General features: G+C 34.7%; 1 protein-coding gene across 6 annotated transcripts; it reads left to right on the plus strand.

Moving 5' to 3' along the window:
- The first annotated feature begins 219 nt into the window (after window positions 1-219).
- LOC111000962 (flocculation protein FLO11) lies at window positions 220-27354 on the plus strand. 6 transcript variants are annotated; one of them, XM_022270585.2, is made up of 10 exons: window positions 220-376; window positions 6751-6886; window positions 9468-9639; window positions 14023-14185; window positions 14433-14556; window positions 22257-22428; window positions 23214-24152; window positions 24412-24733; window positions 25382-25795; window positions 26717-27354. In XM_022270585.2, exons 1-10 carry the CDS (start codon window positions 370-372, stop codon window positions 27169-27171), a joined length of 2904 nt encoding a protein of 967 aa, XP_022126277.2. In that variant the 5' UTR covers window positions 220-369; the 3' UTR covers window positions 27172-27354. The 6 variants fall into 6 exon arrangements, with proteins under 6 accessions (XP_022126277.2, XP_022126273.2, XP_022126275.2 ...); XM_022270581.2 differs by adding an exon at window positions 26046-26085 and having other exon boundaries at window positions 24412-25795; window positions 26623-26854; XM_022270583.2 differs by adding an exon at window positions 26046-26085 and having other exon boundaries at window positions 24412-25795; window positions 26717-26853.
- Window positions 27355-27695: the final 341 nt, after the last annotated feature.

Raw genomic sequence — 27695 nt, forward strand, 5'->3', positions numbered from 1 at the left:
TGTTGCCATTATATGTCCAACGACGTTGCTAGTAACAAAATAGATAATTATAAAAACGTGAATGAGAAAAATACAGCAACTGAATATTTTTTAGTGACAATCATTTTTACAAAAAACAACGATATGTTTGTATATTTTTTATAGATAATTAAACAGCGTTGGATTTACCATGCGTGAATTGAAACGCACGCCTCTGCCAGTCGTGAGAATATCGTGCTCGCTCGGCGCTTTACGGTTGGTTACGATTTGAGTTATCGTGGATCGTGCATGTAGTACACATTTGCTACTTGCTGGCATAACTCGACGAGTGCGTTTATTTTGTGATAAATAGAGGTGACTGGAACTGTCACTCGAGAAGCCGGCTTAAAAATGACAAGTATGTACTATATTTAATACATTTCTATTCGATCAAGAATTTTTCAAGTAGATATATGTAAAATAATTTTCAATAATAGTAAAGATATTCAAACATTTATTAAAATTTTGTATATGAAGGTAGTCAAACTTGTATGGACTTACTTTCTAACAATTAAACATACCTTCTCATTTATCATTATAAATTTATAACGTGCAAATTTAATGATAATATATTTAAATTAAGGTATTGATCAGACGGATTTATGTTTGGAAATATTTTAATATACATTTTTATGCTTACTTAACAAAATTAATTTTTATTTGTTTCTTAAATTGTCGATGTTTAAATGACCGTACGTGACACTTCTAGTGCGAAATGAAAAAACAATGTTTTAATCAAAGACGCGCACTTTCGATAAAGGTCAAACGTTTGAAGGTCCCATGTTCCTTGTTACGCAATGGGAAATGGGAATCTGGTGTGTAATTAGTTCTTTGTGATTTATGGCCTAATATGTCCCGGAAAATGATTGTGGTTTCAATTTGCGAATTACGGCACATTCCAAAGACAAAGATTCTTTAAGAAGTTACTTTCTAGCCATTTCAAACCAAAGCCAACATTCATGGACAAAATAATTAATAAGGTGAAGAAATTTGTTACATAAAACTTATAGTATTTTTAACTTATTTCGAATTTATAATAAGACCACTTCGTTGTTTAGTATTGCATGAATAAACAATACTTTAATTGTCTTTGATTAAAGCATGGTCAAGGCTTCAGGTTAGACATCAACTCTCTCGGTACTTCTTTTAGAGGAAGAATAGAAAAGTTAGCAAATATTACTATTTGCGACGCGGGTATTTTTTTTAGACACAGACTATATAAAACCTTGTCTTATATTTATTTGTCTCTATTAGCCTCTTCAATCGACGCATTTGAGCACTTTGTATTAAACTGCCAATTGTCGAAAATAGGTTATTAAGTAATTATGTTACAATGAATAAAATAACATATTTCTGAAATATATGACCTGCTTTAAGCACTGATTTATCTCATAGCATATTCTTAGTAATTTCTAGTTTTAAAATCCAAAATATGTACATATAAACATTCTATTATAAAATTTAAAATATGAAAAGAAAACCGATTAAAAATAATAATCTAGTGCCGCTGCAACATCCTTTGGCTCTGTATTATTGTTAAAATTCTAATAACGAACGGAACGAACTACAAAATGCCTTTGACCCAACAATACTTATTTGTCTTCATAAAAATTATTTATTAATGAACGAAACGTGAAGTACACTAAAACATCTCAAGATCAAGGCATATGAATTGATATTATGAATTTATGATAATGCTTGTACGTATTTATAGCATTGGCATGTTTACAATCGTAATAATACAATCTGATAAGAACATGCGTGGGCGCAATTCAGTGTAAGTAATTTTCAAATCGACAATTTCACATGTGGAAAGTATTAGCCTAATCCTAACGAATACAACAAAGGATTTATCTTTTATATTTTGCAATAACTCGCTTAACAGTGGTGCTAAATACGTTGATCTCTCTTACCGTGTAACTTCCAGATACTGCCATCTCAATAATGAGTTTTGGTACCGCGCGTATTTGCGATTCATCGGATATTAAGAGAACTACAACAAATTTGCATACCACTGACGCTTTTTGAGGTTGCAGAGTAAGGGTGCTGGCGTCAGAATTCTGCCCGTCACTTGTCTTTCCTTTTGCTTCTTCTTGAGCAAATATTACTTGAGAAATTGGGATTGAATCGCTCACTCATTCTCTAAGCTGACCTTTTCATACAGACGAATTAAGTGAAAAAATTGGCCACGAGTCATGAGTGGCGCCTGTTGTGATTAATTAATATATTACTACATATTTTCTATTGTGGTCTTGTGTTATTTAATACAAGCCACAATAATTTGATAGTGCTAAGAAAACCTTTAACCTTAAAATACGTTTAATATTTTCGTGTTTTTTATAGTAAAATATCATCTAGTTGTATAATATATAACAGAACAATTATGAACGTCAATATGCAAATCAATTTTAAAATAATTGCTTATGTTAAATGTAATTTTCAAATACTTTGTCCACAGGCGGTTATTAAAGATTTAAGTTGCCATCTGGTGGATAGCACCGGTGATCCCAGAACTAATGCTTATGCTAAAAATAATCAAAATGCGGAAAATATTTATTTAAAATCATTTATATGCTTCTAAATGTATATTTACTGCCAGATGCTCATATCAAGGGCGTAGAGTGACAGAAAAAATCTCCGTTACTTAATTTCTCAGGTCTATTTTAAAATAGATTTACTGCAACCATATCACGCTCCTACTGACTTGACTTCTCTTGAAATTATTATTTATAAAATATTAAAAATAAAATTAACAGTCTAAAAATATAACGAACAATGTTTTAACTTCCCAATAAACATTTCTCACAACGATTTATTTTTACTTCGTATCTGTTCCATCACAACTGCATTTCAAAGTTCAAATAACATCCCGTTGCCATGGTAACTGATAAAACAGAAGCATTACGAATTCATTGATTTATTTAGATCAGCTCGCTTAACTGTACCAGACCGGCTGTACCTAAATAGAAAAGGACATTGCACCCGACCGATCCTGCTTCTTAAGTGTCTTATTGGAATACTATTCTTAACCGGCCAAAAGGATAATTTTGTTATACTCTAGAGGGTTAGTAGACAGATTTTGAAGATATGATGTTTTTTCAATGGATTACGGCGATACGAAGATCATATTTTGTGCGTAAGAGAATTTGAAACAAACACCTTCCGCAAAGTCTTTTCATCTGCGGGATTGTGGGTATTTGGTCTTTCTTTACTAAACTTTACTTTATTTTGTATATATTAAATATTAATCAGTAATAATGTAGCATTAAAATGGTGAAATATTTTTTTTAATCAGCCCAGTACTTTTTAAGCCAATTCGTTACAAACATACCACATAACGTAATAAGATATTACATAACTGGTTTATATAATATATTATTTAATTTCCAAAGGATTTGACAATATTCTAACAAATCACCTATTTCGTTTACATTTCAAGTCGTCTAGACTGTCTTAGTTTGATGCCTGCGTGTAATTTTTCCTTAAACTTCGCATAAAGTAAATATTTACACTTCCACTTATTCGTAATTCGTATGTGATTTGATACGAATAATTTTCGTAAAACACTGAATTCTTTTCCTTCAGAAATTTAAACGCCAAACACACAAATTAAACGTTTCTCTATCCGTCTATAACAAAACTTATTCAAAAAAAACTGTTTATTCACGCACGCGCTTTTTTTGTTTATTGCATTGTCATAATTCTTATTTTGGATATTTATCTTTTATTGATACTTAATACTGACTTATTTACATACTTATAATATCGATTAGATGTTTATTTAATAACAAGTTCTCTTTTTAAGATAACGTATTTTTTTTGACTCATATAAAAATATTTAATTTGATTCAACACGATAGATTTGTCATGACATGTGACAATCATGCCGCAGCCAACTAGCTCAATTAGCCAATCAATCAAAAGTCTAGCCTCTTAACTAAACAGTGCTGTTTAACTAGCGGACTGAAAGATATTGAGCCCTAGCATTTGTAACAAGATTTAATAAACTGGCTGGCTAATGCTTCCCTGCGACCGTTTCTTCCATCTTTATTACAGATATTTTGTAGGGATTTAACTTTCCATTAACACTAAATACATTTCTTAATGTCAACAAATGTTTAATAAATATAATTGCTAATTTAAAAGGAACTCACTGCCAAAACCAACAAAAGTCACCTAAAAATGGTTGATTGAGAATTTTAGTTTTGTTCTAGAAAATGTTGATAGCCGCTTAAACTATTTTTCGAATGAATTCCATCTATGAACGAATCAATTATTTAACTTCTTGAAGGGTGAAATGCGAAACCGGTTTGGACCGCGTTTAACCGCGGTTGATGAATTGATCTGAAAATTTTATTAATTAAAGGAGAAGAAAAAAATACGGTATTTATTCAGCAACATCATATCACATTCTTAGCGCTAACTCTTTTTGCATGCGTAACATAGAAATTGCTTACAAAATTCTAAAATTGTTAATTGCCTTATTATTATTATAAAGCATCTAATAAATTTATTCAATTGACAATTCACCAGATTTGGGTACCTACAGGAAATATTGTTAATATTGTTCAAATTTCACGTACGAAATGATATTTTGTTATCTTTATAGAATAATATCATTATTTAAACACTATTTTAATTAATTTTAATTATTAATTAATACATATTTTAGGTACATAACAAAGCTATTTATACTTAATCATAGATCATATTCTCGTTTGTTCTTAATTAGACCTCGTTAAAATATAGTTTTTTTGTATTTAAAATATAAATGATTTTTTAATAACTCCAGTGACAATTTCAAAATCGTATATTAATTATTCAAATCTCGCGTGAAATTTTGTCTCAGTTGCATATCCTACAAATTATCTGACGTCACAAGTAGTTTTATTTGAAAATTTATTTCTGTCGCGCTATTTTAGAATTGAAAGCGGAATGTATGTACTGTATAATGTGTCTAGGGAACTTGGAGCCATGTATAGGCCCACGCGATACAATTCATAGTGCAGCTAATAGGAATTTCAAGTAGCAAAGCCATGTTGGAAAATCACTGTTACGTTTATATTATATCATATGCTGCTTATCAAAGGTATTAAAAAGAAACTAAGTTTTAAAATTTTATTTTATTTTGGTATTGCATTTAGTTCAGACATTAAACTCGCGATATGTGGGTGAAATTTTAATGTGAAAAATTAAATATTTGTTTAATCAGTTTTATTTCAAACTTTTTTGTGTCCCACCATGCTCTAAAATTCTTGTGTATCTAACAAACAAATTTTGAATATCAAACATAGGTTTGAGGAAGGAATTACTACGACCAAACACAGTAATTATAATTTTAAAACATAATGATTAACTGAAATTCAAATCACAAATAATATAAGACCCCTTTACAATACAATGTGTGTTTTAGAAGGTATCATCCAAATCATCAAAACCAGATTGTTTCCACGAGTAGGTACTATGAAAACTACTCACATTATATAAGAAACGAAGTTTTCCTATTTTGCATAATTAAATGTTGTTTGAAGTTATAACTTATATTTTAAAATGAATTATAAAAACACAATTATGTATAGTCCACATAAATTATACTTCAATTGATTTCAAATACCAAGAATTGTCTTTGCCAACCAAAGAAGTTGTAATATGTACTGATATTTTTCATAAGTCCTGTTGCGTAGTACTGGCAACATCGTTGTGTTGCTGTATTATATCTTCTCAATGGATTTAGGATTAGAAACGCAACAGAAGCGCCAAGACACGTGTTCATATTTTTAGTACGCTGGTGGTACGTCACCAGTGGGAGGGTATTGCGCATTTCCTTAGATATCTTGCAAACTGAAAAACAACAGCAAATTAAATTTATATTCTGGAATTCTACGTCGTTGGCATCGAATTAGAAATGACTTAATTATGGTTATGCTCCCGTATCCCAAAGTCAAATATGATATGGTACGATACGATTTTGGCTCTCTCTCTTACTCTCAATCTTACTCTCTTAATTAACTCTAGGCTAAGGAAATTAAAAAGTTAAGAGTCCCAATTCTAATGTCATAAAATAAACCAGTGCGGCTACAACCTGTTTAGCTCTGGGCTTCAGTAAACTAAATGTTTCATAATCATTTGTCAATCTAGGCAAGTAGGTGATCAGCCTCCTGTGCCTGACGCACGACGTCGACTTTTGGGTCTAAGGCAAGCCGGTTAGCTCACGATGTTTTCCTTCATCGTTCTAGCGAATATTAAATGCGCATTAATAGAAAGTCCATTGGTGCACAGCCACGATCGCACCTACGACCCGAGGAATGAGAGTCGCACGCTGAAGTCACTAGACCAATACAGCACACGTTTTGCTTCTATGGTCATGCCCACACTTTTACCAATCCCTTTCCGAGCTGATTCTCCCTTGGCGTGGCGTAGAGATGTGTTGTCTCTCTTCATCTTCAAACGAATTTACCACAGAGTAACCACTCAGTGTTCAGAGTTTTTCCGATAATTATCTACAGCTGAGTTATGAAGTTCCACTCGTGTATGACGTACATCGTTCTAGAACTGAGCGTTATTTCAGGAAATTTTTTTTTCGCGCACCATCATGTGGTACCTAGCTGCTTACTGAAGTAATTCCGTAGTCGACTTATGGTAAAGGAAGGAGCGTACCGATTCTTAAAAGGCAAGAAACGCTTAATCAAAAATTACTATTGAAAAACATTAAGCATCTGCTATTTTTTACAGATCGAGCATGGGTTACGCTAGCCACAAACGACTCGTATGGCTTAGGAGCTCTCGTCCTGGCGCATTCGTTACGGCGAGTTGGCTCTGCCTATCCAGCCGTTGTACTCATCACACCTTCAGTAACCGACGCTATGAGGTAGGATTATAATTATGTTGTACTTCAACAAACCCTTTTTAGTGCTCTATGTTAAAAAGTATAAACTCCATGACGCGAAAGGAGGTTACATTTGAGGCTCTATGTATACCTAGTCCAGCTATAAGTGTTGTTACAAAGGAAAATGCATCTTTGAATAGTGTAATATTATTAAAATGTATACCTACATTTATTATAGTCTTAGCAAAAAATACAAAATATTCTATTCGAAATTGCCTTTGGATTTTATACAGACAGAAGGTGTTTTGATCGATCCCCTCCCTTTTATTGTGAAGATTGATTGGGCATATCCTGCTACATCGACGATAAGTACAGAATTCAGGTCTTGTTTTAAAATACGCGACTGAGTCTAGCGGGAATCTTCATTTCTCGCGATAAGATTTTTTGCTTCATAATGGGGCTTCGACGAATTCTGGCTTATACAGCCGATGAAGATGTTGTCTTTAGATAGTACGATATACGAATGTACGGCTGATACAAACCTTTTGCAGAGTCTGGAATATGACCGACGGCTCCATACCCACTTTGTGCAAGGCGATCACTGCATTCTTCTCTTTAACACCCCATTCCATAGTGTCATTTGATAATGGACATAACAAAATACAGTAGAACTCCAATTATCCGAATTAATGGGGACCGGGACCCATTCGGATAATCATATATTCGGATAATCGGATTATTTTTAAAAAAATTGCCATTGGAGAGAATAAAAGCTACGTTTTGATATTGCACTATTTTTTTATTGAATTAAATGAAAGAAACATGACATTTTCACATGTTTTAAATATAAATAAAATGTACTTATGTACAAGTTTAGAAATAAAAATCATTGTTTTGCGGTCTTCAACCGTTTTCGGGCAATTTTTTGTGATTCGGATAATCGGCGATTCGGATAGTCGGAGTTCGGATAATTGGAGTTTTACTGTATGTGGAATGCCGCAAAATCGAAAGAACTTTTAAAAATAATAAAAATGTTCCATATTTAAAATAATTAAAAAGTTGAAAAAAGGAAAAGTTTTTATGGAACAGTATTTATAGCCAGACTAGTTATATATGTCAACATGCCCGAGATTATAATTTCAAAATAAGAACGAAACAATCGTATCCATTGTGTTCGTCGAGACGTCTACCAAGTAAGTCACGGACATATTCACAATCGCATGTAAGGACTTCAGGAAGGTGCAGCTTGTAGTCGTGTTATATTCCCGGCATACATTCAAATAATAATAACATAAATACTGTTATATAGCTGTGGGCCGTGGTTTTACATTAATATAAGTTTTTAACTATAATGATTAATTACCTACTAAAATAGAAAAATAATTATTGTTTACATTTACGTAGTAAATTGTAGTGTAGTTGGTTATAGCAAATAGCCCTCAGAAGTGGACCTACATAACGTTTCAATTATTTTTAATCTGCGCTGTCTACTAATATTGCGCTGTTTTGTTTTATTTGAAGTTTTTTTACATTAGTGAACTTGATAGTGGAAGTTGTGATAAGTTCAAACAGTGGCAAGTACAAAACAATAGAACAGCCTCCCTCTAATAGAGTCTGTAAGTGTTAGTGAACACTTTTGTTAAGTTTATTAGTAAAACTTTATTTATAAGTCTTAAGTTAAGCTAGATAGTACCCAATGATCTCAGTGAAGATAATTTTATATTAAAATAAAATTCGCTGAACATTTATTGTTCTATTTGCGATTTATAACATTTTAATTAGATTAATTTTGTTCATATAAAAATAATTGCTATTTCGGTTATATTATTAAAAATATAACAGTACAGTATTACTGATATTATCGTAATGTCGTGAAATAATTACACTCTACTGTACGGAAGAGATTCGCAAAATCCTTGAAGACAAAATAAAATCTTAGTTACATCATCCTGGATGTCTGGATTAGAAACCAAATAAACAAGATTTCCCGAATGTATTTTTATTACGGTTATAAAAATTATAACTAATAAACATGTATATTAAATTTTATTAATAATCGTCTGTTTTGATTTCGTATATGTTATTAAAGTGTGTTTTTATTAACGTTCAATACATATTCCTTAATGAAATGTGATTTATTTTACTATTTATTTATACATTCAAATAATTAAATTCAATTAATATTCGTTAAAGAGATTATTAATAATAAACCCAAGACATTGTTAATACAGTTAAAACATTATTTAAATTGTTGTTTAATGACGCTGTAATTATATATAAAGTAAATAAATATGTTATAATTCATATACATAATCTGAAATAGAAAAGAAGTTGGTGGGTGGGTACACAAACTGGACAAAGTTTCTGTGCAAAGTTCTTTTGGGATTTAGTAGCGTCCTGATGAATTTAAGTCTGCAGATTGAAAATTCGGAGTTGGGTACTTTACCTTACTATACATATGAGTGGGCACGTCCAATTGACATGAAATGATAAAACATGTCTGCCAAAAGAATATCTGAAATTCTTCTCAGTTCCTTTTTAATACAGCATCTGTGCCCGTATATTATAGAAGAAAAATAACTCATCTAAATACATTTATTATAGAATATCCATTGTCATACAGGGAGCGTCTTAGCGCAGTGTTTGAGGTGGTTACTGTTGACGTTCTGGACTCCCAGGATGCAGCTCACTTGGCTTTACTGCAGCGGCCAGAACTTGGTATCACCTTCACGAAGATACACTGTTGGAATCTAACCCAGTACGAAAAATGCGTCTTCCTCGATGCTGATATACTGGTAAGATTTTATGTTACTTGAGGGATGGTATGAATATTTAATCGTTTAAATTAATTGAGTGTCCATGAGTGTATCACTAAACATCAGGTGAGCCTCCTGCCCGTTTGCCCCCCTGTTCTATAAAAAAAATTGTGGAGGTATAATATTTTTACGTACCTATTACTTTTCTTAAAGAAACTCTCCACTTTCGTATTTAATAATAAACTTTTTAACAACAAGTAATTAGACTTAGTTACTGGCGTAAAGCAAGCGGCTGTAGAATTCGTTGCAAAAAAATTCAACAATGTTATATTCCCGAAAGATAAAAATAAATGTACCTACTAGGTTAGTGTGTCACATTTTAAATGTTACAAAAGTTATTTTTGATACATTCTGCGACACATCAGTCAAAAGATGCTTAAAACCATGTATTATTTTAATACATTGTATTTATTAAATATTCAAAAAAATATTAAAAAATGCTATAAACATGAGACGTGGTATATGTACTAAGAACATTGAAAATATTCAAAATAATATTTTATTTTTATGTTTGGGTAAATAAACGACCAAAAGTTATGTATTTTTGTAAAAACTTTTTTAATAAATACTAATAAGTACGTAGGGTAGTAGTGCATTATCTGTACTAATAGATAAATACAATAGATAATAGAGCTATAATTTTTAACGATTTGTTTGTCGAAGGCTTAAATATTTCTCAATATATGGCTTAAATAATATGGTGGACGGGACCTATAGGGGCGTATTTAATTTTGAAAATTGCTCAAAAATTAATCTTTTAATGTATGTACACACAGTCAAATTAATAATAATTCGTAGTTAAAATATTTCACTGCCGGATGTTTGTTTCATCTTTTAGAAGACCTGAAAAATCTAGACCAATCAATTTAAGATCGAAGTCATAAAGCTATTTCTAATGTTCACAAAGTCAATGTTAGCGAAACTCGAGACAGCGCCCCAAATATTTTTTCTAATCATTGGACGCGTTCCAAATAACAAATTCCTGTTCCTAGCCATTAAAATGTCAAACACGTCGTCAAGTGTTTAAAGATTTTATAATTTCCTTTACAAATATTTAATTTACATCTGTCATTTTTATTATATACAGTGTAAACTCTATATAACGTGAAGGGATTGTGCAAATTTTACGTAACAAAGAGTTTCTTCAAATGGAAAGAAAAGCTGTTTTATAAACAAAAAATTTATTTCAGACTAGTGTTAGTAATTACATAAAACATAATTATTTGAACGCTTTTGCGTATAGTGTTAGAGTTGTGTGTGGTGCTTATCTTGTCGAAGCCGCGTACAAATTATTTGAAGAAATCTATTAGATATGAGGGTGTACAATTATTTAATCAATTACCATCTCAAATTCGCAATATTGAAGTGTTTGACAAATTAAAAAAGGCAGTAAAGATGCATTGTAGAATGAACACAGTTGACTAAAATTAAGACGGCTAATGGTGACGTGTATCTCGCTCGTATATATATACATATAATTATTAAGTTTCTCATGTAAATAAAATTTTTTTTTTTAATGAGAAACAAAGTTCTTTAAACTTAGTCTGTTATTTTCGCATGACGTCTGCTGCACCAGAAATTATGTTGTATTTTTTACTTATTTTATTCATATCTTGCAATATTGAGGCATTGTGATAAATTACGCTGCAGCAATCCTAATTTGTAAACAAAACAACGGATTTCTTAGAAAGTTCCGTATAATGCCGATAATCGAGCTTATGACGAGCTAGGACAATAAAGCGACTAAATATCGAAAACAACTCCCCACTTAAAGATTCCTTTAATTTCTTACTGGTAAATGAGGGTACATGTAATGGTATGTTGACGGTACCTTGTATGGAAGACAAGCTAAACCAACCAAAGCCGATGATTTCAAAGATTTAGGGAGACGTTAATCACTGTATTAATATGAGACGGATCGTTTAGTGAAGTAAAAGGTTTTGTTTATGGTTTATACAGAGACATCTGACAGACAGTGGTCAATCGCCGTATCTAAGTATGTAATAGAATGTTTAAATCAATGGCACTAAATCCATTTTAGTTCTGGGCCACAGTTTTCTGTGTCTGTTTCATAATCATTTGTCAATTTAATAGGCAAGTGATCACTCTTCTGTGCCTGTCACGCTGTCGAAATTTTGGGTCTCAGGTAAACTGGTTTCATCGCGATGTTTCCTTCACCGTTTGAGCGATTGTTATATGCGCACATAGAATGCAACTCCATTGGTGCACAGGCGGGGATCGAACCTATGACCTCAAGCATGAGAGTCGCACGCTGAAGCCAACACTGCTCATTGCGACACAGACAGTTTAAAAAGAAGAAACTCACGACATGTATGACAATGATATGAGTATTAAATATATAATAGAGTATAGTAATTTATATTTATTTAAAATATTTTTTTAATATAATCATTATGTATATAATACATTTGTTCTATGCAGACGTTACGAATATAAACTTAATAGTCATTTAATGAAAATACTATTCAATAAACGAACAGAATCCATTGAGCAAGGTACTTAGTTTTTATCGCGGGTTATTATGTCAAATGAAGTTACGATAAAAGTATAATCGATAAATATTTTGAGAATATCACGTTTACTGTGGAAGGTATTTTCGTGAATGTTTGGCCTTGAGAAACGAATAGATAATGTCTTCGATCACTGGATATATATTAATCTCTTAACTACAAATTAAAATATATCCTCTTACAAAAATATGATATACAAAATAATCTATTAAGTAAATTGTCACAAAAACACATACGCACACATAGACACCACAATTTTAAGTTTTATTTTCCTCGGGTAGCTCGTTCATTGCTTTATATATATAATAATATTATTTATTTTAATCTTTGAAATGACTTAATCGTATGCGCCGTACATATACGTGCGAAAATATTTAATAAATATAGACCACTTTTTGGCAAATTTTCTCTTGTATCAGTTTAGTTAGTTAAAATAAAGTCTTTGAAATTTAATACCGGTATATTTAGTATCGCATATAATTCTGTAAAATTAAATTTGCATTTCTTAATTCTGAGACAAATCTGTTTTGTAAAAAACTGCGTTCAAAATAGATTTCGATTCGATTTAGAGAGATCATACGATGCATATGAAACGGACAAATTTTTCGAACGAAAGTACAAATATTTTAACCCAGTGACATTTTTATATTTCCAAGGAATTGAAGCTAGAATTGTATTGCGACTTGAATTATTATTAGCTAATGCTTTTGTTTTTCTTGTGTCCCCTTTTAAGTATACCTTCCCTGAACGTTTACAATTAATCAAGATCAAAGTTAGCCAAAACCGTCATCGCCATTCACGGGTTTTATAAATATAGCAATTAATTTTTATGTATATTCACTCAATATAACATGCTTATTATCCAATGAATCGTATACAACTCCAGCCATAACACATACAAATTAAATAAAATGATTTCACAAAATGCTACATAAATTGCACATTGATACGGTGTAACTGATAGCGATACTGTAAACTTTCGAGATTCTTTTGCGACATAAACACATAAACAGCGTTTTAGTATTATGTAAGTTTATGGTCCGAGATCCCACTGCAGAATTGGTGCGTTCATCGAGTTTTTGTTTAAAACCAAATTTTTATGTTTATTTATAATTAGAAGAATATATATTTACTAGGTTGCCTATCAAAATTTGGCCGCCAATATTTTTAATTAAATTATTTTGAATTGATTTTTGGTAAAAGATTACGTTCATATAATTTTTAAATAAAATAACGTCTACATCACGGTAATTAATATGAAGATTCTAAAAAATCACGGTTGCCGTTGCGCACATGGCCGCATCTCTTTGCAGCCAAGTGTAAACAGGTATGATTTCGATATATTTATACGTTTATAACGGATATCTATTAATTATATGTCAAATTGAAGCTAATTTTTTTCTATTAATTTTCATATAAGGGTGCCTAATTATATCTGGCCGCAAATAAGGGTTGCTGGCGGTTAAAGATGATAAATATTTGAGGTAGAGTGAAAGAGAGTTAGCGCGTAACGCGTTTGTCAGACAAGGACAGCGGTTGCCGATTGCGCATCCAAAATCATAAGTAGAGTCAATTGTAAATAAATGGTTATAATATTTATATTTTTTTTACGACGAAACAATAACATTAGCGAGCACTTTTGGAATTAAAAAAAAATATATTTGCATCATTTGGCGGCACACAAAAGTGCCGCGGAACAGTGGTTGAGAATCACGAAATCAGAAAAGAGTACTATTGAATAGTGGCCTAGTGGCTCCAGCGTGCGACTCACATCCCTGAGGTCGCAGGTTCGATGAAGACTTACATTCCTATGTTTTTCACTTTGTTACAGGTAGTTCAGAATTGCGACGAATTGTTTGAGAGAGAGGAGCTTTCCGCAGCCCCTGATGTCGGCTGGCCCGACTGCTTCAACTCTGGTGTGTTTGTCTTCAAACCGTCAGCAGACACCTTTAGTAGACTGATTACATTTGCACAAGAACGAGGGAGCTTTGATGGTAAGCACTCTTAGATGTTAATCCTGTGTATCTTTATTAATAAACTAAGTATACTTGGGTTTTATGAATAAGGAACAATTGACCAATTTTCATTGATAACTTTTATAGGAATTACGTTTTTGTTAACCAAATTAAATTCATTTTTTTATCAGGGATAAGTGATGCTTCAGAGTGCATCACCGGCGTTAATCATAACTAGAAGTTTGCTTGCTTTGTTGTAAATTAATATAAAAACTTTTTTTTCTAGGCGGCGACCAAGGTCTACTTAATTCATTTTTCTCCAACTGGTCCTCCGACAACAACAAACGACTGCCTTTTCTCTACAATGTGACGTCGGCCGCTTTTTACTCATACCTGCCCGCGTTGAAACAGTAAGTTTCTCTTATTATTATATGATTACATTTTCTACAGTGTTCACCAAATAATATCGTATAATAGGGAAAACATAAGTTAAAATAAATGTTATTAATTTTCCTATGTAACGTGATATTTTTCTATATTCGACTACCTTTGTGAAAAACTGTTACAATCTTACATTATTTACCATATAATAATTAATTTCCATTCGGGATAAAATGATAATATACAGCTTAAATTTTTACATTGTATTTATTATTTTATTTATCTTATAAGAATCTTAGCTAAATTAGCCCCGTCGATCGGAACCCCTTCGCGGGTAAAGGCCTCATCCAGTGTGTACCTATAGATTCTGTATGTAAAAAGAAGAAAAACCAGTGTCTCTATAACCCTTGGTCTTGTGACAGCTGACAACTTTCTATAATCAATGAAAACAGCTATAATAGCTGTCCTTTTTTTTCGCTGTTAGCTGTCCACGTTAAATATAATAAGATAACTTAGCTGCTTTTGTTCTATAACCCTTGGTCTTGTGACAGTTGACAACTTTCTATAATCAATGAAAACAGCTATAATAGCTGTCCTTTTTTTTCGCTGTTAGCTGTCCACGTTAAATATAATAAGATAACTTAGCTGCTTTTGTTTAGCTACATGTTCTTAAAAGCTACCCTTTGCAGAATCAAGTACGCTATCAAATGCACCGTTCGCACTTTCACATGATAATCTATACCGCGATTGTAGATGTCTAGTGTAACCTTTTAACACGGTGGTTGAACCTTTTCATACGCTGACCTCATGAACTTGATTCTCAGGAGATAACGAACTCGTTTCTATTTTTACGTTTCCCTGTTAAACTTTATCATTAAAGAAAAGTAATCAAATTCAGGAACTTTTGTCTATCGTGAATGATACTATTCAAGCTCCCTGATGAGTCCGCGAGTAAAATAATAAAACTTCGATAGCTCAAAACTCTCTTTAATCAATATTTTAACAGACAATATATAGCTTACAAATATACACTTTGTTAGCGCGTTTTAACTTGCAGCTAGCGCCATCTAGTTACACTATATGTATTTAACATTCCGCCCACCAACGTTATTTAACGTTCTTCTTAATATTTACCGCCCACCATGAGGTCAAGGGGGTATGAAAAGTAAACTAAAATTTTTAAACTGCTATTGGCAAAACACAAAGTTTGGATGTTGCTCTTTTGAGAAGCACTCCCTTACACTTTAATGTTACGACTCTAGTAATGTTATCCAAGCCAGGATGCTTCATAACTATTCTACCTAATAACCATCGTGATGGTGGAAGATTATCCTCCTTAACAAGAACTACATCTCCTATTTGAGGTTCCGGGGTAAGTTTTGACCATTTGTAGCGTTGTAAACAATACGTTAAATACTCATTTGACCAACGACGCCAAAAATGTTGCATCATTCTCTGCGTCAATTGCCACCGCTTAAGTGTGCTGATGTTACTTTGCTCATAACTAGCTTCAGGGATAACTACAAGTGGTTCTCCAATTAAGAAGTGCCCTGGAGTGAGTGGCGATGGGTCTGTAGTGTCTCCAGGTAAGATCGACAATGGTCTTGAATTGAGGCATGCCTCGATTTGCGACAAAACTGTGGTCATCTCCTCAAAAGTAAGGGTCGAGTCACCCACGATTCGCTTTAAATGAAATTTAGTTGACTTCACCCCTGCCTCCCATAAACCTCCGAAATTAGGGGCATGAGGGGGAATGAAGTGCCAAGTAACATTTTGATTACCAAGCCATTCGCGAATGTCAGTGGCTACAGAAGAATTATCAACTATGTGTTTCAATTCTTTAGACGCTCCTACAAAGTTCGTTCCGTTGTCGCTCCAAATATCGCTTACGTGACCTCTCCGAGCAACAAACCGCTTAAAAGCTGCTATGAAACTGTCAGCAGCGAGATCGCTAACTACTTCTAAGTGGATGGCCTTAGTGACCATACACACAAAAAGACTGATATAACCTTTATAGCTTTTGTTTCCGCGACCTTTGGACATTCGTATATTAATTGGGCCAGCAAAATCTACACCACTGTTAAGAAATGCTCGCGCTGGCATAACTCTTGCAGATGGTAATTGGCCCATTAATTGATTTTTTGTTGATGCGTTATATCGAGTACAAGTCACGCATTTATGTACATGTCTTTTTACTAAGCCTTTAGCACCAATAATCCAGTACTTCGTGCGTAAGAAGTTCAACATTAACAACGGGCCACCATGTAATGTTCGTTTATGTGCATCATCAACGATTAAATTGGTAAAGTTGCTCTTGTATGGAAGGATAATAGGTTGTTTGGTATCGTCGGGAAGGTGAGCTTTGTTAATTCTGCCCTGTGCTCTTATAATTCCTTTATCATCTTGATAACAGTTCAGTCGTTTCAGTTGAGTATTTTCCACTTCAAGCTCCCTTCTCTGACATTCCTTTATACACAGCTCAAGAGCTTCATTAAGCTCTGCGGAAGTTAAATATGACTCAAACTTATGCAGCTTTTGGTTGACCTCCTTGATTTTTAAGAATCTTCGGCAGAATGCTAGGACACGAATCATCCTCTGAAGGGACGAAAATCTATTCCAAATTGGAACATCTATTGCAGTATCCATTACAAGGTGAGTTTTAATAGTGCGTTCCTCTAAATCAGTAGATATAGATTTTGGCCGTGTATATTCTATATAGTCATTTTGTAACCAACATGGGCCATGTAGCCATAAACTATTTTCAGCAAGTTCTAGAGGTGCACATCCTCTGGACGCGACATCAGCGGGATTGTGTTGAGTTTGAACATGAGCCCATTGCGTATTGTCTAATTTTGACAATATATCTGATGTTCTATTGCCTATAAATGTTGTCCAATTACTTGGATGCTTACTCAACCAAGCCAGGACAACCGTTGAATCAGTCCATCCGTGAACATTCTTGTTCTCTATACTTAACACCTTGGCTATTTCAGTTAAAAGCTTTCCAAGTAAAACTGCACCTAATAACTCCATTCGAGGTATTGAAACCTGTTTCACTGGTGCTACTTTGGTCTTAGCAGCTACAAGATGTGTTTCAATTTTACCGTCTTCAGTAATGCACCTGAGATAAACCGCTGCAGCATACGCTACAGAAGATGCATCACAGAAACCGTGTAATTCTTTAAAACTGACAATTTTACTTCCTATCCATCTTGGTATTATAACCTTGCTGACATCATTGAGCTCAGAACGGTAAGTAAGCCACTGTGCCAACAAATCATCTGGTAATGCCTCGTCCCAATCTATACCAGCTAACCATAGTTTTTGTATCATTAACTTAGCTGAAACGATACAAGGTGACAGCCATCCTAACGGATCATAAAGTCGGGCAATGTCAGAAATAACCTTACGTTTTGTATAAACATCATGCAGAAGAGGAAGTTGAACTGAGTAATAAAAGGAGTCCGATTCCTTGTCCCAGGTAAGTCCTAATATCTTTACGATTTCGTCTATTTTAAATTCAATCTTCCCGTCCTGATTTCCTCCGTCATCCACCACCCTTGCTGCCAAGTCCTTGTTATTAGTAACCCATTTTTGCAGTTCAAACCCTCCCTTCCTAAGTATATTATTCATTTCCTTATATATCCTAACTCCTTCTTCTACTGTTTCAGAACCAGTCAATAAATCATCTACATAAAAATCTGTTTTTATTTTTTCAGCTACATCGGGGTATTCTTTGTGTTCATCAATGGCGAGTTGTTGCAGCGTCTTCACAGCTAAGTAAGGAGCACAAGCTGTGCCAAACGTAACTCTTAGTAATCTGTAATCTTTCATTTCAGATTCTTCATCTTCTCTCCAGACAAGTCGTTGAAAATCTGCATCAGCGTCAGTAACGACCACCTGCCGATACATTTTTACAATGTCCGCACTCAGACAAATGGGATGCATTCGCCATCTCATTATAATGTGACGTAAATCCTGCTGGAGCTTGGGACCCACCATCAATGTTTGATTCAGAGATATTCCGTTTGTTCCTTTACAAGATGCGTCAAATACGACTCTGACCTTAGTCGTGGTCTTATCTTCACGTATGACACCGTGATGTGGTAGATATACACTTTCTAATGGGTCTTTATCTTTTCCAGTAACATGTTCCATATGACCAAGATCGAGGTATTCTTGCATGACTGCGGAATAACGTGCCTTAAACTCAGGATTTTTCTTGAATCTCTGTTCAAGAAGATGGAATCTTTTAATTGCAATATCTCGAGATCTTCCATATTTACATTGAGGGTCTGTTTCCTTGAAAGGTAGACGAACAACGTATCGTCCGGTTTCGCTTCGTTGTGTTGTTTTTGCATAAAACTCCTCACACATAATCTCCTCCTCGGAGAGAATTTTAGTATTGTCGGAATCAGTATCAAGTTGCCAAAACCGCTTTAATAACTCATTATCATCAACCTGAGTTTGAGTATGCATACTATGTATCACGTTATGATGACACTGCGTTTGTGCTTCAATTTCCTCATTAACTAAGTTAGTGGGACCAGATAAAACCCAACCTAAAGCAGTGAATTGAGCCGTCAATCCACCGTTTGGATCCCGAACTAACCCGACCTTGATGACATCACCGTAGACATCAGCACCCAATAAAATGTCTATTTTAGAAGGTGTGCTATAATGAGGATCAGCCAAATTTAAAGAAGATAATTGAGGCCAATCTGCCTTCTGAATCTTTGTTGAAGGAAGCAAGCTTGTGATAGTTCGCAGTACATGGGCTTGTACTTTGATTTCGAAATTGTGATCATGATTTGATTGAACCAATACTTCAACTTTGTATTTAGAAGCCAATACACCCTTATCACCACCCAGTCCAGAAATAATGCTCTTATTTGATGTCTTTCTTAACCCAAGAAGCTGTACTGCCGATTCTGTTATGAAAGAAGCCTGCGAGCCTTGATCGAGTAATGCTCGCAAGAGGTAAAATTGACCATTCTTCGCTTGAACCTTAATCACAGCTGTTGCTAGCAGGACCTCTTTCGGAGCAATCTGTTGCATAAAGTGTGTAGAGATATTTGAAATTGAAGGCAAGTTTTGGACTGGTGTTTCGTTTATTGATATTTTGGAATCAGAGACCATACCTACACCCGGATTCAAATTAATTGTTGAATGTACTTTTTGTTTAGGAGGATGAAGCAAAGAATGATGGTTGTTACGACAAACTCTACACTTTGACGAACGACACGCTATAGCTAAATGACTGCTTCCTAAACAATTGAAACAAAGATTACTAGATCTTATAAAATTATGACGGCCTTCATAATCCATTTTACAAAATTCCTTACAATTAACAATTTTATGATCTGATTTATTACAGTATGCACATACATTTAACGTTGAATTCGACACCACATGATGTACCTTGTTTGTATTTGTGATCCTTTTCGTACTTTTAGTATCCAAAAATTCAAGAGATCTAAAACGTGCTTCTAAAAATTGTTTAAATTCTAATATTGTTGGTAGATCATTCGATGTACAAATTCTTTGTTCCCACAACTTTCGGGATTCCGTATCAATTTTCTTTGTTAGAATATAAATAACAATAGTGTCCCAATGTTCAACATGTAATCCTAAATTTTTTAAACCCTGTAAAGTATCATTTGTAGTATCAAATATCGACTTTATTGCTTTGCACGATTCATGCACAATAGCTGATTGATTCAATAACCGATCCAATAAACAATTCACCAAGTATTTCTTATTGTTAAATCTATCATTTAATAAAGTCCAGGACTGATCATAATTAGCTGCAGACAAAGTAACATGTCGCAATATCTGTTCTGCTTCTCCAGTAAGAAGCCCCTTTAAATAGTGAAATTTTTCTATTTTATCTAAAGATGTATTGTTATGAATTAAGGATTCGAATAAGTCTTTAAAGGTTTGCCAATCTGAATAATTTCCCGAAAATACAGGTATACTAATTTTAGGTAATCTTAAATTTGATTCACCTTTACAAGACTGATTATTCATACAAGAATTATCTTTAACATTGTCAGGGTCAGGCAACACATCTAATAAACTTAGTTTATAATTTAAGTATGTGTCCTCCAACTCTTCATATACATTTAAATATTCTTCTTCAATTGTGCTATCAAAATTTTCTAAAATCCTGTTATGATTATTAGTTACTATTTTCCAATCACTTTCTAACAATTCTAATTTCGTTTTAATATAGGAAACTTTAGCTAGTCTATCTTTTGGAGATTTTCGGAAATTTTGATAAGCACGTTTTAATGTTTCTTTATAACCAATTTGACTTCTAATAAGAGATGCCATAATTCACAACAATAATTTAATAACTAACACTAAACCAAATTTACAAAATAATACCTGATACGTCCCCTAGTCTTAGGAAAACGTTACCGACTTATGTTCCGCCGCTCCTCGTTGCTGACTGGCTACTCTTACTCCTCACGATGCCCGCAGAAGATTGGATACAACGCACAGTTGGAGGGGAATCACTTATATCCTTGGTACACTATGGAATGGTCACTAACGTTCCTTTAATACACTTGCCGTGTGGGGAAAATCACTAATGACTTTTGGTACACCACTAATTCACTTTGATACACTCTTCTCTGAAGCCACGCCTCCGTGGCGTGCTATTAGTTGACGACGGCTGCTTCCTATTGGCTGTTCTTAGTACTGAGTTAGCGCGCTAGTAGCTGATGACAACTGCCTGCGCCTCCTACTGGTGCTTCTAACCACGCCCTGCTGCCGTTGACTGGCTGATGACTACTCCCTGCGCCTCCGAATGGTGCTTCTAGCCACGCCCTGCTGGCGTGTCTAGCTGATGATGACTGCCTGCACCCCCAAAGACTGCTTCTAGCCACGCCCTGCTGGCGCGTCTAGCTGATGATGACTGCCTGCGCCTCCGAAGACTGCTTCTAGCCACGCCCTGCTGGCGTGCCTAGCTGATGGTGACTTCCTGCGCCTCCGAAGACTGCTTTGCTGCTCCTCTTTGCCACGCCTTCCACTCGCGGATTGTTACACTTCACTACACTATCACTTTTCTTCTCGGTTGGTAAAGTGCGCGGGCACTTCCTTAACCAACCGGTCGTAACCCACGCCCGGGTCACGACGATGCACTTTCAGGGCGATCCACCTCTGGTTTCCAGTGCAATTGGATAGATCGCGGTCTATCCGGCTCGAAGGACCAATGAATGATACTATTCAAGCTCCCTGATGAGTCCGCGAGTAAAATAATAAAACTTCGATAGCTCAAAACTCTCTTTAATCAATATTTTAACAGACAATATATAGCTTACAAATATACACTTTGTTAGCGCGTTTTAACTTGCAGCTAGCGCCATCTAGTTACACTATATGTATTTAACAATCGAGTTGGTGGACTTCATACTAAAATTAAAATTTGACGTACGTCTCACTTCCGCATACGATATACTATACGACTGGTTAATATAATTAGTTGTTTCAATGTAATTTACAAAAATTAATAAACGTTATTTTCCAAGATTATAATAACTTGAAATTACGACTGATATATTTGACATTAAAACCAAACTTATATGATATACGATTTATTTATTTTTGCTCAATTAAATTGGTTTTTTTTAACCTATTCCTATAATATTCGCAAAGTAGTATTTTACCTAAACACATTATGTGTACAATTTACGTAATTAAAATTCTATTAAATAAATTTCAGCTTTGGGCAGAATTTGAAAATCATCCACTTCATCGGACCAGCCAAACCTTGGCTTCAACATTATAATTTTGAATCACAAACCGTAGACGCTCCAGAGCACTTAAAAGGTTTCTTACAAGTTTGGTGGAACCTCTTTACTTCCCAAGTTCATAATCAGCTAGACGAAGCAATGGTAAGATTTATTTTATTGTTTTGCTGATTAAAAATACGCCATTTTTGTAAATAATCAACTCCAACAAGTAGTTAGTTAAAATTCCAAATATTATTCATATACCTTTTATATAAGTTATATGTGTAAGTCTCAAAATAGAATCTAAAAATATCTTGCTTCATGTAATACGAGAAATCTTGACATCGTTTCCAATGAGTTTCAATTACATTTCTGTATCAATTGCCGCAATGTAAAGTGATCTCTTATTTAAACCACAATTTCTTGATCTTATACCACAATGTCAATGTATTTTCTGCCATCACAATGTAACAAATCCATTTACATTCAACCGTTTGACCTGAACACACAATGTTTTCTAAGCATTTCCAAATGGATTCTAGTGAAGAGGTGAGAAATACAATAGTGATTGATTCCCTTCTATTAGGCTTTGTAAATATTATTTTTCTTTGCGCTTAGCACTAGTTTGCCATACGATATTTTCCTAAAATACTAACATTTCTCTAACTCACCTGATTTGTTCATTTGCACGAATTAGTTAGTTTTTAGGTTGTGGACGGTGTTAGTATTTTGGCGAAAATATCACCGTTTCCCAAACGCACAAATATATTATCGAGTTTTGTAAAAAATAAATTAAATTTTAATTAATTTGCCTGTGCGTTTGGGAAATGGTTATTTTTTTGCAATATTTCACTAATCACAGCTTGAATTAAGCTTATGCACTAGTTTACTTGCGCGAGCTTTTTTCAAGAACGCATGCAACTTGTTTGTTTACTTTTAATTGATAGGGAAATCTAGTACAGCCTTCGGAGAGTCCAAGAGATGTCGGGGACGTAAGCGACCTCCTACCAGATATTGAACAAAGATTAAACTATGCCCCATATGACCCAGTTCCTGACCCTACATCTGAATTTCCGTGGCATCATCCTAATAAACAAACGGAAGAACCGGAGTCACTAGATTTACATGTACAAGAAATTATTGATCCATGGGACTATTATCGGGGAAATATTCAGCCAATACCAGAACAGTTTAACATGTCCAGTGAAAATTCCCCGGACCATAATGAAGTGCGAAGAATTGCGTGGGAGCAAACATATTATCCTATTCAAGAACATAATACTGTTAATAATAATTACAACCAACACATTCATCATCACAAACCTTCTAATAGCAATAATAATGATAGCTACCATGAATCTAACAATATCAATACAGATCACTTCTTTGCACATAAATCAGATAATGTTCACGATACACAAAGCTTTCACAATCATTATGTAGAACCAATTCATAATACATCTATAGATTATAACAATACAAACCAAGAGCCTCAAGTCGATCTTATACCAAAATCTATTCACACAGAAAACAACGACTTCACTCATAAATCAATAAAAACCATTACTGACATACCATCGGTTAATCATCACGTATATTGTGTTCATATGGATCATCAAAAACCAACCCAAAAGATATTAAACAAAGAAGATAATTGTTTAAATGGTGAAGTATATGAAGACGATATAAATGAAGATGTCTTACCAAGGCACCCATATGATGGCTATTACTTAAGACACCAAGTGACAATAGATTCGCGAGGAAAAAAGCTATGTTCTCATGAAATACCGCCTAGGTCTCCGTCTCCACCACCTGAGAGTCTAGATGAATATGAAGATGCGATCGTTCCTACAGAAAATGGTTTTTATATGGAAGAAAAAGATGAAGTAAGTTATTTTTAAGAAATTTATAAACTCCTTGGTATGTAGAATATGTAATTATCGCTCTATCGTCCACGTTATTCTTTTTCCTATATCTGTACTGTATTTGTTAGAATTTTCACGCTTTTTGGCATGTTTAATCTAATTGCACGAAAGTAGATAGTGCATAAAACCTCACTGTATTAAAAACAATAATTTATATTTCAATGTTTAAGTAATTGATGAAATAGTTCCGTTTCATATGACAATTATAATTTTTTTCCAGACTGGCGTAGCTGGAAACTTAGCGCGAGTTCAGCCTGGCGTACCTTTGCAGCGTGAAGCATTAGATGAATTGTCGCGTCGCCAGGGTTGGGAGTCTGGTAATATTGACTACATGGGCGCCGACTCTTTTGCAAATATTTGGGCGAAAATTTCTCAAACTTTGAGTGAAGGAACTACGAAACAGCCTTCGCCCCCTAAAGATTCTCCGCCGGTAATGAAGGCACAAGAACCAGTACAAGACTTAACCGAAAAAGTGGCTTCTGTATCTCTGGACGAATCAAATGATATACCGGTACCTGCAAGAGAAGCTGCTACTGCTGCAGGTAACACGGGTGAACCTATTTCAGAATCTTTACCAAACATCCAAATAAATGTTCCTGAAAGTAGTCCTGAATCGGTCCTAAGTTTTGAATCTAAACCTACTGTTTCTAAAACCGATGAAAATACCGAAACATCAGTATCTAAAATTACAGCGCCTGATGTAACACAACCAGTAGATATTAGTTCTACTGAAAAACCTCTTGAAAACGCACCTGTTGTTGCTCCTCAAACGGAAATTTCTGATATATCCAAAATACCTTCAGAACCTGTTGTTTCCTTAGAATCGCATGAATCACTCGTGGAACCCTCTTCTCAAGTGCATGTTATTGAGACCAAAAATGAAAATGATATTCCTAAAATAGATGTGGAACAGCCTACTGAAGTGCATGTTCCGGAAACAGCACCTGTAGTAAAAACTGTACCTGTAGCAGAAACTGCACCTATAGCAGAAGCTGCACCTGTATCAGAAGCTGCAGTTGTAGCAGAAACTGTTTCAGTTGCATTGACTGAATTACCAGATAGTCCAAAGCATGAAACTGAATTGCATGAATCTAAAGAGGTACCAGACAATGGTGATGATAAAAAACCCGAATCGAGTGCTGCGACCGATATGCCTAATATCGAAACTGAATCGCATGAATCCCTTCCAGAACCAGAATTATCTGTAGTGCCTGCATCTGAACCTGCATCAGAGCCTGCATCAGAGCCTGCATCAGAGCCTGCATCTAAACCTGCATCAGAGACAGCATCTTTACCCTTACCAACTGAGACTGAAAAGAGCGAATTAAAACCTGAAATTACTGAACCACTAGTGGAACAAGTAACGGCAGCACCTACAGCTGACGAATCTAAGTTAGAAGCTTCATCAGAAATCCCGTCTGATATCCCTGCATTAGATCCTAAACCAGTGACTCCTCTCCAAGACAAGCCGGATACGGACTCCGTGCCTGAAATCCCACAACAGGAAAAAACTTCTGAGATAACGGAAAAGTCTGTTTCCGACAGTCCCCCGTTAGCTAATACTCCATCTACTGAAGAAGTACCTAGTGTCCCGGCGGTCAAATGTGAGTAGAAACATGTATCGCGCCAACTAAGGCTAATTGAACGGCTTTGCACTCAATTCACACCGAGTTTAATTTTGCAGTTTTCATATTCTAAACTAATTTATTAGTTTCCATCGTTTCTTGGATGTTGTAAAAATACCCCTGTACATCCTTAGAGACGTGTTTTTTTTTCTTTTGTGCCGTTTTGTGCTTTTGGATTTGTTACCTATACTGAGCATTCGTTTCAAAATTACGTTATTATTTCACCCAGCTCTCGAGGAGGCAGCCCAAGAGACGCGGCTTTGATACAGGTAATAACTTATTGCACTTGGACCCAACACAACCTTGCAATTTCATATTTCATTCCTCCCACACATATCACTGGCCTGAAATATTTGCAACATTGAATTAATGAAAACGTCATTAAATATAAATTCACACGTCCTTGAAATCACTTTAGATGTCTACGTAAATTTGGCAGATGTTGGGTAGCGTCCAAGTGAGTGCAATATGTAGGAGCGGTCAACGTCATACGTTCTAATTTTGACAAACATTTTTTACGTGTAACTCGTAAGCAAGTCGAAATGATTTTTTTCCTGAACTACGATGACGTTGTGCTCAGTTTTAGTTCACTATATTATTAATATTTTAGTTTGTTTTTTATTTTTGCTTCCCATTTTCACTATGCAAGGAAGTTATGGCGAAAAGGAGTACCTAGAATCTCTATAAGCATTCTGTCTTCATAATTTCCTTGTGGCATCTGTCTTAACCACTTGACTATTTCTCTATATTAATCTGCTTGCATTCGAATTAACAACGTGGCTATGTTTTCCCTCGACTTGTTCCAGGCCCTAACCGAGCTTGCTCTCTAATGTGACCGCCATACTAACGACACGTCTAACTGAAAGAGAGAATAAAGGCGGGAATAAATTGGTTGTGTAGTGGAGGAGCGTCGCAGGCCGGCGGCGAAACTGCAGCTGAAGCCGCCTTCTGTCGTCGACCCCCTGCCTACACCTGACAGCGAGTTTGAAGATGCCGCATCCCTAGCACAGTCCATCATTGCCAGCGAATTGCGTACTCCAACAGTCACATCCGCATCACCACCCGCTGGTACCACTTCTCCACAACCACAAACACAACAAGAACGACTCGATGTCAAAAAACCTGACGTTCCTACACCACCAGTGGGCGCCGTGTCTTTGTCACAAATTGGCGTCAAACCTAAAACAAAGTCTACCACAGCCGCCCAAATAGAATCGTCGGTAACCGAAAAGACTGAGGCTGAACCACCCAAGAAGAAAATTGTCAAGAAAGTAGTGAAGAAAGACAGTGCCTCTAGTGGTGAAGCGCCCGTTCCTCCCCCGCGAAAGAAAGAAAAGAAACCAAAAGAGAAATAAATGCTCGCGACACGCTTAAAGTTCCTCAGTGCCATAACGTATCTAGCCTTATGTTTTATGTATTGTGTATTTAATTTTGTGTAACGTAACACTTTATCATAGATTTATTAATCAAACGACACGTCCATAATGTTATAATTTTTATACGATTTTTAATGTGCAATTTTATTTAACATTTATTTATATTAATTGGTACATAATTTTTAAGTTGATAATTAATAACTGTAACCAAAGTTAAAAACATGTTCATAAAAATTATTTATCAATTCTACAAAATTTCCTATATTATAATAATCTATTTTGAAAGAATGTTTTTATTTATTTTAATCCCTCAGGATAAAATCTTCCAATTAATAATCTTGAAAAAGGATTACCTTTTTGACTATTGACACTATAGTGTTATATCGATCGGTAGTGTTGCAGTGCCATCTCATGGTGCTTTATAGAAACTAAGAAAAATCTCAAAGTTCTATGTAGTTTAAGTATGGATACACAGATGGCAGTAAAATACTGAGAATCTGTGC

This window comes from Pieris rapae, chromosome 20 (assembly GCF_905147795.1).
Source record: "Pieris rapae chromosome 20, ilPieRapa1.1, whole genome shotgun sequence".
Classification (NCBI taxonomy): Eukaryota; Metazoa; Arthropoda; class Insecta; order Lepidoptera; family Pieridae; genus Pieris; species Pieris rapae.